The 14,762-nt window shown below is 39.7% G+C and overlaps 1 protein-coding gene across 1 annotated transcript; it reads right to left on the bottom strand.

The window, feature by feature from the left end:
• Positions 1–8,055: 8,055 nt before the first annotated feature.
• On the bottom strand, positions 8,056–13,974 carry crip1 (cysteine-rich protein 1). Its single transcript, XM_080042314.1, has 5 exons — positions 13,798–13,974; positions 10,089–10,183; positions 9,184–9,241; positions 8,465–8,513; positions 8,056–8,314 (listed from the first exon to the last, which is right to left on the bottom strand). The coding sequence occupies exons 1-4, from the start codon at positions 13,835–13,837 to the stop codon at positions 8,473–8,475; spliced, it is 234 nt and encodes a 77-aa protein (XP_079898440.1). The 5' UTR covers positions 13,838–13,974; the 3' UTR covers positions 8,056–8,314; positions 8,465–8,472.
• Positions 13,975–14,762: the final 788 nt, after the last annotated feature.

Below are 14,762 nucleotides of genomic sequence, written 5' to 3'. Positions count from 1 at the left end.
CTGTTAGAAGTTTTTCTTCCAAATGCTGAGTTTTTTTTGCCTGATGTAAATTTCAACACACATATGCCTCAAGCTTTCTGAAAAAGGCGAGATACAGTATGTTGACTTCAGTCTCCTTAAGTGGTGTCACATATTCGTCCACTATTTAAGCAAAATGAGCTATCATGCTTGTAAATCCTTGTTGTGTGTAATCATGGTGATCCAATACACATGTGAGCAAATTGAAGGTGCGTCCCACTCTTTCTAACCAGGCTGTAAAGAGTTTTGAGAAATTGATTTTGGCTGTTAGAAAAGCCCTAACGTCCTATTCATACTAATTTTGACGTCAATTTGAGTAGGCTATGTTGTGGTTGTGCATGCAAATTTGAGTAGGCGAGAAATGCCCGGATGAGTACTTACTTCCGGGAAGATTTTGTGTATGGATCGATAGGTTACTTTTCCTACTCAACCGCCCCACAATGCATTGCGTCTTTTCAAACGACACAGATTTTTTATTTTTTTATTCTTTATTGCTTCTGTATACTTCAGTGTAAACGGTCGTCGAACTTTGCATTAAACAATCAATCGTTAAGTAGACAGTATGTAGTACAGTATATACATGTTGAGTATGTAGGAGGGAGGACGTTAGTAATGCTCAAGTGAACTATTGACATACTAGGTGTTGACGTTTGGCCCCAGTGAAGTCGTTCGAAGTATTTGTAAGATCATAGTGCCTATCAGTTTTCAACAAAATTCCCACAGATTTCGACCTAATAAGTATTCACGTTCACATAGTCCTGGTTCGTCTGAAAAAGGGGAAAAATCCATGTTTGAAGGCTGGAAGTCAGCGAGAGACTTCGAGAGCCTGATAAATGGAAGTCAAAATGGACATGCATGGTGACATTTTTTTAATGTCAAATAGCAAAGTCAGTCCTGAAGTTAAAATTGTAGCTGCCTCATGCAAAGTTTATTTTAAATTTAAAATAAGGATCAAATGTGTTCATCGCAGTATTATAGAGAAGTAATTAATGTAAACGTCCACTCCCATGCTGCATGCACTATGTTGTGCATATCAAGTGTAACAGTGTATTGCTTCTGTTTTCTTTGACTTAGACCTGTTATAGTCCTCCCTTGTGTGCAAGAAGAAAAAAGTTACAACGTGGAAAATGCAAAACAGAAAAGAAAAATTGTGGCTTCTATAAGTGCCGTGTCTGTGTTATATGCTATATGTCTGGGAGCATGTGGGATGGTTAAGAGATAGCTGTGGTGCTGTAGGAACTGACAGTGGAGATGAAATATTGGGAACTGCCAACTCCCACTAGCACCAGGGCGAGCAGCAGGGCAATCTGGGAAAGGCAAACAAGAACAGCATGCGGCTCTGATGCAAAAAAAAAACTCTTTTTGCTTGTTCCAAACCCGTGGGAGGATGAGGAGTGGAGTGGAGTGGAGGAGGAAGACAAATGAAGGGAGGGGATGGGAGTCACGGACGGGCGGAGAGGAATCGTGAGTGCATGAACACAACTTTATCTGACTATCTCACAGCTGGAGGAAATTAGACATCAGAGAGAGGTCTTTGTCTAGGAGGAATTCAATTGGAAACACTGAATCAAAAGAAGTGCACGAAAAGCTCCTTCGCTTCCATCTTCTCTCCGTGTCACTTGGGGTTGAAGAATTGCACTCATCTTTTAGAATCCAAAAAAAAACCACACTTCTTAAGAAAATCCTTTTCAACTTAATTGCAACGTACGTTTGCACAAGTATTTCACGGCATCCATCACGAGGACACAAGAGTGACCACTTGGTTATTTATCACCACCCTCGTGCAATTAAACCGTCTCCAATATCCCTTCGGGGCTGAGACGAAAAGGTGTCGATAGAAACCCCTGCCGGCTAGGCCAGGTGCTCTCCCTGTGTGTGCCAAAAGGAGTGTGTGTAGTTGGGGGGGGGGAAAGGGAAATGAATGTGGAGAATTTCTTTGTGCCATCACTCTTTTTTAACACGTAGAAAGAAATGCTCATCACCTCCATCTTTATGCCCAACCTTGATAGTATACTGTATGTGTCTCAGCTGGAGGCCAAGATCCTGCCGAATCCTGGAGGGTCCCTGCTTTAAAATACAGAATATAATGGAAAAAAAACAATTGCATTCGTTATTTTGCAGCTAACTGCTAACAAGCTAACAGTGTGTCAATCAGTGTATCCGCCTCTTTGGTCCAGACAAGCCTAAAAAAACAACTGCTCAGCCAAGGATTTCGCTGCCCACTTCAGATGACTTCACGATGGGGTCCAATCGCCAAAGACTCTTCTAATATCTTCAGCGCATTTCAATCAATGAACTGTTCATTATTTAAACCTTTGGTTAATGAAATCTCTCCTGATTGAAGGAAGGAGATTATTGTTATTGAAGCTGCTTGAAGCCTACTTGGTGGAGGAGAGGGTTTGTCTGACTCTTCCCTGTTGGCTTAAACCACTGGGGAGGGACATGATCGATGCAACAAAATATTTTCCGGAGTTCCAGGCCCTGGCTCGGACAGGCCTGGCTGCCTCATTATCTATCCCAGAGCAGAGGCTTCCTCCTGGGCTTGGAGAAGCTGATGAATCCCCCCTCTGTGTGCGATTACGAGGGGTTAGCTGGCTGCCATTCAATTGCATATGGCAGCCAGGTCAGCTTTTCTGCACACACAAACACACACACACACACACACACACACACACACACACACACACACACTGGATCCTTATTAGCAATTACAGCGCCTCTGGGCCTGCTTATACACATCTGCTGAGACGGGTTGCTGCAGTGGGAACAGATACATCGGGCATCGCTAATCAACTGCAGCCCAGTCTTGGTAAATGAGATGGAGGGGAGGATGGAAGGAGGGAATATAAAACAAAAGGAGGTGAAGCAATGATGCAATGGAAAAGGGGGGATTGTGGTTAAAAGGGAAGGAATCAAGGAGTGAAAGAGGAAAGGGGGATAACGGGAGGGATTAAGGACATAGTGCATATTCAAATACAGAAATGAGGACCAGAATCTGTTCAGTAACCTCCACACATGGACTGGTCATCTGCTGCAAATGAACCTCTGCTGGGGCCTCTGGATTGATACGTTCGGCCAGACTCAAACAGTACGCTGGGGGGCGCTTTACAAGCCTCAAGGCCCTAAATTACCATTTCTCAAGAGAAGAAAGAGGTTGTGCAGGGCATGTTTCTGAATTTCACACATTGAATTTATTTGGCCGGAGCGGGTCCAGGGACGAATGTGTTACGGCAGAGTAGAACACATGGAGATTTGTTTCCAATAATAGAATTCATTCTAACAAAATGAATTATTGTTGCAATGTTTGATAAATGACCTTCTTTTTAAAGGTATAGATTTGCCATTTAAGGAAATAGGACTACACTTATTCTCTTTTTGGCCAGGAGCTAGATGAGAACAATTGATGTCACTCTCATGTTTGTGCGCTAAACATGAAGCTACAGTCAGGAGTTCATAAGCTTAGCTTAGATTTTGTTTGCCTTTGGACTGAGCCAGGCTACCCTTTTCCCTTGTTTTTATGCTAAACTAAATTAACTGACTGCTGGCTCTGGGTGAAGCCTTATATTTACTGGACAGATCTGAGAGTGGTATCAGTCTTTTAACCTTATGATTGTCAGAAAAGCAAATAAGTGTATTTTTCCCAAAATGGTCTAACTTATCCCTTTAAAGCAGTATTTCCCTATATAATATCTACTTGCACGATCAATATGAATACGAAGTAACCAAAAGTGTTATTCTCACAAATAAACGTTATTATTTTAAGTGGTGCTACTTAGAAAAAAAGTTCAATCATATAGGAAAGACAGATGTTTCAGGTAATAATTGCATGTTGGAAGAGGCATTAATGTGCCTTCACTGGTCCGGATTAAAACCGGCACGCCTGATTTTATGGATTCCATGGTTTCACACATCTGATACAGTTTAATGTCGTCATTATTGCGCTTAGGGATATAAAGCATTGTTCCTATTATCCACTCGTGTTGTATTCTCACACTTACTTACTATTCTCTCACAAAAGCTGGAAGAGCAGACATGCTGTGGTAAACTGGTAATTGTTACGATTTACAGCTTTTCCTGGTCTTATTACAGTAAATTGAATCATTTTGAGGTTTCAACCGTTGATCGGACAAATTCAGACATTTTAAAGTAGTCAGTTAAGCTTCTGGATAGTTGTTCGAACATTTCTCACTTTTATCTAAAATTTTGTAAATCAGACCAACAAAAATACCAAATGAATAGACTTTCACCTTTGATAAATGATAATTGAAGTGTTTTCCCTGATACTCATGTTCTTTTACTTAAAAGTAAAATAAGTAGTTGGAGTGAATATACTATATCAAGTAAATGGGAACTAAAAAGCACAATAATTCCTAATGGAACGTACTTGAGTAGAAATATGAAAACATAAGATGAAAACAGTCACACAAACAACCTCAAAATTGTACTGAAGTACATTACTTGAGTAAATGTACTGTATTAACTTTCCACCAATGGTTTTAGTTATTCTTGTTTATCCTAACTGATGTCATTTCTCTCATAATTATAATAATTATATAGTTCTTTCGGTTGATATTACCTATTGCGTAGCCGCTCCCTTTATATCAAATCCCATAACAAATGGTCGACCACCCAGTTCTGCATATTTGCACGGGTTATTAAGGACTGGAAAATAAGTTTGGAAGTGTCTCATGGCTTTAATGGGTTTATAGGTCTAATTTTACAGCTTCGTGACTGAGGGCCTCTGATTCATGCTGACACAGCAGGTCTTTTGTTGGCTAATTACTCCGGCTTCCTTCTCCTACTGCTCGACAGAAGAAAAAAACAGACAAAAATGCTGCGAATACTTCACTTTAAGTGTGGCGTAAGTCAACGCACATGCTTTATAAATGCGCCTTACTGCCTGCATGATGCTCTATAAGGAGCCAGAATATTTTTGGTACATGAACTTAATCACCGTCAAGCTGTGAATTTGACTAATGTGGGGTTTCACACAAACATCCGGATACACGGCCGTGACAACCGAAGAGTTGGTATTTCCTGTGCAAAAAAAAAAAGTTGAGAGATGTCTGCTCTATTAATATCAGTGGAGGAATCTATACACTCCACAATACAAGCATCAGCCCATACTTCATACAGGTCCTGGATCAGAAAACAGACTAAACAAACACATTCATCACTGCAGTGGTTTTGATACGAATGATTGAGAGTCAATCTACCCTCAGACTGGACCAATCAGAGCAGAGCTGGAAAACCCCGTCTGATTCTCCATCATAGGGGCCAAAGCCTCAGTGCAAAAGGACAAAGACATAAAACACATCAAGATAAATATTATGCAGGAATCTAACGCATCAAAGATTCAGGCAGATATAAAGCACAACCACATAAATAATCCAGGCAACACAATCACCATAGAAACTACTACATATAAACATACAAGGGAACTAGAAAATACTGCTTAGAGGGGTTCTATGCCTCCGTCAAGCATACAATTGCCGAACATTGAAAGTACAGTGGTGGTAGGTGGGCAATGCTTTAAAGAAAGTAAGGCTCCTAAGAAGATTCAGTATGGTAAGGTCACTGCGACCTGACCATATGATAGGTCGTGGTAATCTTTGACCTCAAAAATCTATTCAGTTCATCTTTGAGTCAATATTTGTGCAAACTTTGAAGAAAATCCAGCAAAGCTTTCTTGAGATATTGCGTTCACATTACGCGAAATCAGTGACCTTGACCTCTGACCTTCAAAATGTAATCAATTATCCTCTACTCAAAGTGTGAGCATGTGCCAAATACAGACGGTACAGTATGTACATACAGACCATAGATAGTAAATAATGGGTACAGACATACTTACAGACGGATGGACGGACAACCTGTATGACTGCATTTAAGTTGAAACTGAAAAAAAGATAGTTAAATAATTTACATTTAAAATGCATATACAGGCCACATAATGTCTTCATTCCACAGCTTTTAAAAGTGAAATCACTGCCAAACATCCTCTGCGTGTTTTCATCAGTTGCCTCAGTGTTTGGCTTTGGCCGAGATTTTTCCTGTGACAGCGAGCGTCTTTGTTGCAGGGTGAAAAAAAGGGTGGGTGACATCCAGACAGACGGACGGGCACAGTGGCTGTCTGTTGGGTCTTGTTTTTGTCTATTGCCATAGCAACTCTCGGGGTGCGATGGCAGAGGCATGGTAGAGCTGGAAGTGGCTGCTGCTGTGATTCATGAACCACACAGAGCAAAGATTTTGGCAAATGAGCCCCAAAAAAAACCCTAAAGAGGAAGCATCTGGTGGATCTGCAAAGACTCAGGCCCCACCTCAAGCTGCTGCTACCCACAATGCACCAGCCAAGATTGACCTTTTGATTTCTTTAGACCCTTTGCTCCCGGCACGTTAAGATTACTACTGTGATTGAGTCTTTATTACTGGCCGTGTTGGCAAAACATTTTTAACACAAGGTCCATTAACTAGCTGTTCTGGAGCTTTCAATCAAGATGGAGAATTAAAAATGTAATTTTTTCATCATTTTCTAAGGTCAATCATTTATTCTCAACCGCCCTACTGTAAAGTGACTATAACACCAGGGCCTGTCCGATATGTCACATTGGACTGAACGGCAATTGTCTGGCAGTCTTTTATCCCCCCAAAACACACTCTTTGGAGTGTTTTTTTAACCTTTAGTGTTTTGGCATCAGACAATGTGGAAATACCACTATAACGGATTTTTTGGAAATTTGAACATTACAATAACATGACAAACTAGTGCTGGATAAGATGATCATTTGGACCATGTGGAGTTCACACTGTTGTTTTGCCAATTATAAATACATAGTGTGCATTATGAGAATTGAAAATGACTTTCATCGTCCAATACATTAAAATAGCAGTTTTCCTAGTACTAAACAAAGTATTCTCTGTAAATACCTCAATAGTCTACCTCTAAAGAGATCCTATTATACTACTTTTCTGGTCTTAATTTCTTGTTAAAAACTGCTATAGAGCAACCTGACACGAATCACATCACAAAAAACTATGTAGATTTTCAGGACACTCTTCCTCTTACCCTAGCCAGCACAGCAGTCTCTCTCTACACACTGCTGCAAACCCCACTCCGTTGTGATTGGTTACCTTCCTTCCAGTAGCGGGAAATTTCAGGAAATTTCCAGGAAGGTGGGGGCATGCAGCCGGAGCTTGCCTGAGCGGTAGCATTACCATACATGGAAACATGACAGAAACGACCCGAGCGTGACAGAGAAAACCCGGAAATTTGAACAAGTTCGGCTCGACCGGCTGCCATAGTTTTTAGTGCTCTGCATAGCCACCCCAGACGGTCAGCAGGGAATACGTCGAAATGCATGTACGTAATTATTTGATACTCTAGTATGGTTAAACATGACTATAAATCATTATAACAACGTTTATAGGTCATAAAAGTCGAAAAGTATCATAGGTCCTCTTTAATGGTTAAAGGGTGAACTTGGAGCAGTCCTATTGATGTTAAAGGCCGACTTCACCGGTTTGAATATGAAGGTGTATTGAATTCTGAGATCCTATGTAGTATAAATGTGCGAAAAAAATTGAAATCGGTTCATCCTAGCCTGAGAAAAGGCAGAAAGAGTGTTTTTTTTAACCCTATATTTCTCCTTCTCGTGACATCACAGAAAGAGAAATATAGGGTTAAAAAAAAACTTTCTTTGTAAATATTACTGTGATGTCTTTTACTGTGACATCACAGTAATATTTACAAAGTACGTTTTTTTTAACCCTATATTTCTCTTTCTGTGATGTCACGAGAAAGAGAAATATAGGGTTAAAAAAAACACTCTTTCTGCCTTTTCTCAGGCTAGGATGAACCGATTTCAATTTTTTTCACACATTTATACTACATAGGATCTCAGAATTCAATACACCTTCATATTCAAACCGGTGAAGTCGGCCTTTAATAGAGGGAACCATTCATAAAGTATGTTAATAGCTAATAGCTATAGTGACTTAAAAGTTGTTTCATACAGACTCTGAAAATGAAGAATGACGCACATTTTAAATGTGTTTAATCAGAATGTCCCCTTTAATGATGGGAAAATACAAGAGGACAACCATTTCATTATCTTATCATTGGAATACACTCTTCGCTCTTCAGAAAACGGAGATTAAAAACAGAAAAAGTAAAAACACATGCACGCAAAAATGTTCTTCTGAATGTCAACACAGGTTGTTTGCTGGTTTTTTATTGGGAAGGGATGGCGTCTTCTATCTAGTTACCAGGCAACAGTTTGACTGTGGGTCCCTGCACCTGATGATGAAGCAGAGAAAACACACATCAGGCGGTGCAAAGTACAAGGATGGATTTGCTTAAGTGGAGGTCCTGTGTTTGTCTTAACAAATGGCATGAACATTTATGAGATTAGCAAATGAATTGGGCGAATGATTGATTCATGCGTACCAGTTTATTTATTTATAAACATGGCTCTCAGCTCCACCACGTCCAAATCCTAAGAGAGGAGAGAAGGATAAAATCAGTTAACCAACATAAATGCAGTGTGAAAATCTCTTGGCCTCAACATAGGGAGACTTTTGCTTTGAAAATCTGAGAGAGAATGTTAGCTTCTTCATTAACTCAAGATAAGGGTTTAACTAAATGGTACAAATGATGTAATGACTGGTTTGTCGAGTGTGTGACACTATCAGGTGACAGCTTTGATAGCCTCAACACAATCAGATACCAAAACATTATTCTGACATAGGGCGTTTCCTGGCCAAGAGCCTTATGAGCAAAGCTGACTACACACTTTGCTATCATGGCTTACAGGGGCAGTCAAGGCGTCTCGTAATTTGACTTTAAGTTATAAATTTAGATATTGTCATAGAAATCACTTATTCAGAAGGTCAAATGCCCCTTTCCCACCAACGGGAATAATCCAGGGTAATCCCTCCCCTGGCCCCTGATTTAGGCGTTTCGAATTTCCAGACCAGTTTAAACCTGGGGCTGCTCTAGCACCAGTTATTCCAGCCCAGAGCCGGCTCTCTGGAGGTGGGAAACCAAAAAACTGGTTCGAACTGGGCGCTAGCTCCGAACCAGCCCCGATTTTGTGGCGGTGGGAAAGGGGTAAAAGTGAGCTCATTCATTATGTAAAAAATATTATTTGAGTACAGCATGCTTACCTCCAGGCCCAAACAATGCGGCATAGCAGGGTTTGTTACAGTAAGGCTTGCCTTCATGCTGAAAGAGAAAAAGGTCTATTAGTATTGAACAATTTAATAATATATGAACATTGTTGTCTTTTATGAGGAATTGGTGGTCAAAAAACATTCATTCTTTGTCAAAAAATGTGTTCATTATGTTAAATATACAGTAGGCTTTGTCCAAATAAAAAGTGTTTGTATATTTGATGATTCTTGTTGAATTCAGGGGGTGTATACATTAATGTATCAATACAAATATGATAAGGTGCTACAAGCTAACCATTCCATTCCACAAAACTCTAATACTCTACTATAACAGGTCCATGATGAAACTGCACGTGACAGTTAACTTGTGAGTTGTAGTGACTAGCATAGGTATATAGTTGAGGGTACTTTAAAATGTTCTAATACTTTTGATGAATCCTCTTGAACTTAGGGGTTATGTATGTGTGAATTAATCTATATGAATATTATTTGGGATACTAGCTTACCCCTCCCATTATCTTAAACTGCACCGTTAGCTTGCGGGTGGTAGTAGCTACCAAAGGGATATAGCGACTGGTGTGTGAGTGGTTGGTATATTCAATAATTGGCTCTGTTTTCTGTGCATTTCTAAATTCATAAAATATCCGCAGCCTAACAAATCTGGTGTAAAGTGCCCTGTTGTATATATATTTTTTAAACAATATATATGCTAAGCCTATAGCGTAACTCTTTTTCTGTTTTAAAATCAAATAAATCTTTCTTCACTAGTAGGCCTGAATATCAAATCATGTGTAAGCATTGACACATATGTAAACTTCTAGTAAATCCTTGAGTTTCAATTCTTTGAATATCAATCTTTTTTAAATTGTATTGCAGTCTATGTATTTAAGGTGTCTCACCTCTGCGTGTCCGCCTGATGACAGCGTCTTTTGGCACTTCTCACACCTGAGACATGGCCTGTGCCAGTCCTTTCCCAGTGAAGTAACCTTCTCAGCTGCCAAACACACAAATAGGACACAATTAACAACCACAGCCCACGAACTTCCACCACAAAAACATCTACTGTAGTCCGCAGAGTGTCACAAGGTCACACATAGATCAAATCTGCACTTCAGTTTGTCTTGAGAAATAAAGTGTAAGCTCATATGGTGCTGTGACCCTAAGGCAGTTTTAAACTAACAAGATCCTGTCTTTGGAGATAACTTCTGGAACATTGTTTGGGTGTGGCAGCCAAGGGGAAGCGAGGACTGATTGTCCCTGAGGAATCTGTCCTCCTCCTGCCTCATAAACTCTGATAAAGGCTGTCTTTATCTGCAGGGCCAATCGGCACAAACACCCATCAGGAGGGACTATAAAAGTGGGGAGGAACACCATCTGAATAGCTTTAGAGTTTCACATCTTTAATGGAGATGGACACGAGTTTAGATGAATTTTAAGACTCGTCACATGATTATAAATGAGTCTATGGCCCTAAATCTACCAGCGAAGGTGAAAAAAAGAGGCTTGCTTGCTAGGACGTTAGGTCAGAGAGAGTGTGCACAGGAAATGCTGAAAATAGAGAAGCGATATTACGAACTGAGGCTGTTGCAACCGAAACATGTCGTAACCCAGGAGCACACAACTTGATTAACATCTGCATTTGTTTTTGAAAACATCAAAGAAAGACAGGAAGGAAAGCAGATGTATGAACAAAGGCAAATAACAGTGGATTCAGGTAATGCCACTAGCCTCCAAACCTTCCCACAATATAAGGATATGACATATTTGCCAGCCTAAAAATAGCCCGATGTGGCATGAGATTACGTAATGGGCAGCGGAAACAGGGAAAGTGCTCCAGGGCGAGGTCAGCATCTCAGTCCATTGGCATGAAAACATTTCAGCAAAATGTGGCAGGGCTTGGCATGGATGTCTTACCCAAAATAATGACTGTGCTTAACCTCAAAATAGCAAACTGGTGGACTGAGCAGAGCAGTATGTTGGGGAGTTTTACAATTAGAATCCATGCTGATATTCTGCGAGGGCGACTCCCATGCATGTTTACTCTTCATCTGATAAAGCATACTTTCGTTGCATGGGTTATTTATTTTACCTGCCCTGACAAGAGTGTTGCAGACAAAAGAATATTCCAATCTGTTCTCTAAATCAGCGCGCACTAAACTTTAGGGACTCAGTCCAAAACACACAAACAGACAAAATCTGAATGGAAAGACATAGGCCTACAGAGGGGGGAGCCTGTTCAACTATTCACATCATTCCATCACCAAATAGAGATTCATGTAGACGTTGTATAACAAAAAAGCAAAGTCTGTGAAAACAGTCTGAATCTTTTATAGATTAGCAAATTACTTAGATATACTTTTATTGGCACAAAGACTTTAAAGGGAATAGTTGGGCTACATATTTGTTTCTGGGTAAGAGTAAAATGAGTAAGTTGATACAATTGAAGCTAACGAAAGTAGAAAATGACCTTAGCTTAGAGAAAAGACTGCAAACGGGGAAACAGCGAGCCTTACTTTGTCCAAAGAATAAAGGATATTTGCCTAGAAAGTTTTGTAATAATTCACTATAGTGCTGGTAGCCTATAAAGATTGTGTTGCCCTTAGACGGACTAGCTAGCACTTACAGGGCTAGCTACCTCCCCAACAGCTTAGCTGAGACCTTACATTTAAAGGAATATTTTAATTTTCGGGAAAAGGCTTATTACTGAAAGGAGATTGATATCACTTTCTCATCAGGTTTGTTGGTAAATACGTTAACATGTAGCAAACAAAGGCAACTTATTAGCATAAACAGAGGCCCGCCAACATTGCTAAAGCTCATTAATTGAAGGAATAATTCAAAATGTTGGGAAATTAGCTACTAACTAGCTTTTTTTTAGCTAGTTAGACAAGAAGACTGATACACTCTGAAGTCTGTATGCTAAATATGAAGCAACAGCCGTAAAATGATTAACTTAGCCTATACAGCTAGCCTGGCTCTGGACAAAAGGTAAGCCTGACTGAATTCGTCTCCAAGAGCCTCCAAAGCTCACTGATTTACATGTAATATCCATAGACTTAAGCGTGGGCGGCTTAAGTCTATGTATTCAAATGTTTTTTTTGTGTATCTGCCGAACCACGTTCCCCGGCATTATTCAATGCAGTAACGGTAGCCTGATTGTTTCCATATTGTAGAGCTTAGAAACATTAAGACGGATGAGCAGCAAAATGGATTAAGGGGTTGAGACATGGAGTGAGTTTTTAGAGGACGTATTGGTGGGGTAAATTGATGCAGACAGTTCAGGCCAATTATAAAGAACCAAAAGCTTTGTTGCTGGCTTCCCTTCCACTCCCCTCCACCATATTTTTCATTCTCTTGATGCATGGAAAAAGGAAATGTTGGGTCGCTTGTTCTGGCCCGAAACCAATGGGTTTGCTTGTTTTGGCCAGAAGGTGGAAAGTTTATCCATGAAAAGGAAGAAAGGGAAACATGGCTTCGTGATCTCAAAGTAAATCCATCTGACTGATAGACCAAAGACTTGGCTGTGTATTTTGCATTGGCCCTCAGCCTCCGTGCGTATACTTTGCAGAGAAGATTGACTGTTGAACTACTGAGCTGCAATGTGGTAAATGGTTTAAGACACAGATCAAATGGAGCTGTCCCTCTCCTCCCTGGATGGAGTAAGTTCTCCCTTTTGTTGATGCTATCCTCATGAGACAGACCTACAATATCGCTCAGGAAAGATGTAGCCCTATTTCACAACAGAAAAAAGTGCAGTATCTTTTTCAAGTCATTATTGATGTAGCTCCTTTCATCGAGGAAAACAACTCAACTCCTAAAGGGACCAACTCTAAAGTGACTTGATAAAAAGAGAGCTTACAGAGGGCAGTGACATTTTGAGGGGCCTTAATCTGCAGAATTATAAACATACAAATAAATAAATAAATATGAAATATGATTGAGTACTAATATTCTCAGTGGTGAAAGGAACAACCATGCAGGTACAGTTACTCCAGTAGCCTATTACTTCAGCTCAATGATTTACCTGCAACTTTCTACCTATGCTACTATACCATAGGCTACCTATATTATACATTATGGGAATATTGTACAGTTACTCCACTGCATTTCTGTCAAAACTAGAATTACTGATAACATTGCAAACTATGATTCTACATGAAATGTAAGCATGCAACATCATGATGTAGCCTATTATGTATGCAAACTATGCAAAATAAAACGCAGTTCGAATTTGCTCCACCCCGTCAATTGCAACATAAAGTAGGCTACATGATGTTACTGCATTATCAGTGATAATGATCCAATAAAATAACAAAGAGTCATTTTACTTTGATACTGTTACATTCTAAAACTTCTGTAACTAGGCCCTATTTCATTTATTATTTATTTACTAACGTCCCAGTTGTTATGCATGATATATATTTAAATAGAATTGTGCCTGACATGTGCTTGTCAGCTTGTCAATCAGTTTCCTGTTTCCTCGTTTATGCTGAAAAGCCGCCACATTTCATAAACCAGGAAATGTCCTCGTGAAAAAAACACACAAATATTCCAGCAAATAACAACAACAAAAACGTGACTAAATAAAATAAAAATTAAAAATCTTACCGAAGTAAACTTCCTTGTCGCACTTCGGGCACTTAGGCATTTTGTCGCAGCTGTGTGTGTAAATCTACCGGAGAATTTTTTTTTTTTAATATAGTTATCCTGTGAGAGTGCAGTTACACTGACCGGCCCACCTGTTTGCTCTGACTGACCACGCCTCGCTCTGTAGTGCAGATGTGCGCTCCTCTTGTATTTATACCATCGAGGAAATAGTGCAACTCAAACTTTTTTTGGGGGGGTGGGAGTGGGAGAGGCTTGTGTTTAGAGTCTGTGTGTGAGTGCACATTCGTTATGCATCACATGGTGCTCCGAAGTGCTTATCTTAATCATATTATAATGAACATCATAACCATTACAATACAAGCACATTGTTTACAAGGACGTAATAACATTTTGAAAGTACCCTTCAAAGAATTTGTTGTAATTAACCAACATGTCAGTTTGTTTATCTTTACTGTCAAATATTAACATATGTGCTGGCAGGACCATTCATACTTGCTTGTTTAAGAGGTGTCCGTTTCACTGTTTCTTATTAAAGCCCCATCTCCACTTGGAAAATGTGTGTTTATTTAGGCTATATTTCAATATGTTAAACAGTGCAGAATGATGTATGTGCAGAGTACGACATTTTCACATGCATCTGCTAAAAAGGGAACGTTTTTCTGTGCTTACCTTCAATATGAGTTTACGCTACATGAGATGACTTTGTGAGATGAAGCCAATCGTGGTCCAACATGCAAACAACACAGGTGGGGTGAGGAAACTTGGACTTGGGACTAGTTTATTGACAAATTGTTTAAGTAGAGTGATTCATTATATCTAAGATACCTTGAGTGGACCTTTATTATAAGTATAATAAAATTAAAATACAATCATGTTTGGAATTTACAAGTCATGTTTTATCACTGTGACTAAAGTGCAGAGCCTGCATGTCGCCAGCTGAAAGTATTCAGGTCAACACTAGGATT

The sequence above is a fragment of the Ammodytes marinus genome (genome assembly GCF_949987685.1).
Source record: "Ammodytes marinus genome assembly, chromosome: 15".
NCBI lineage: Eukaryota > Metazoa > Chordata > Actinopteri > Uranoscopiformes > Ammodytidae > Ammodytes > Ammodytes marinus.
Note: the sequence above shows the minus strand (reverse complement) of the source record. Positions and strands in the feature narration are given on the sequence as shown.

Bases quoted from the DNA above. Each gene is read 5' to 3' on its own strand.
- crip1 (XM_080042314.1), bottom strand. From the start codon at position 13,837: ATGCCTAAGTGCCCGAAGTGCGACAAGGAAGTTTACTTCG. The intron at 10,184-13,797 runs GTAAGATTTTTA...TGTGTTTGGCAG, and splicing joins CGACAAGGAAGTTTACTTCG to CTGAGAAGGTTACTTCACTG. The intron at 8,514-9,183 runs GTAAGCATGCTG...CTCCTCTCTTAG, and splicing joins CGCATTGTTTGGGCCTGGAG to GATTTGGACGTGGTGGAGCT.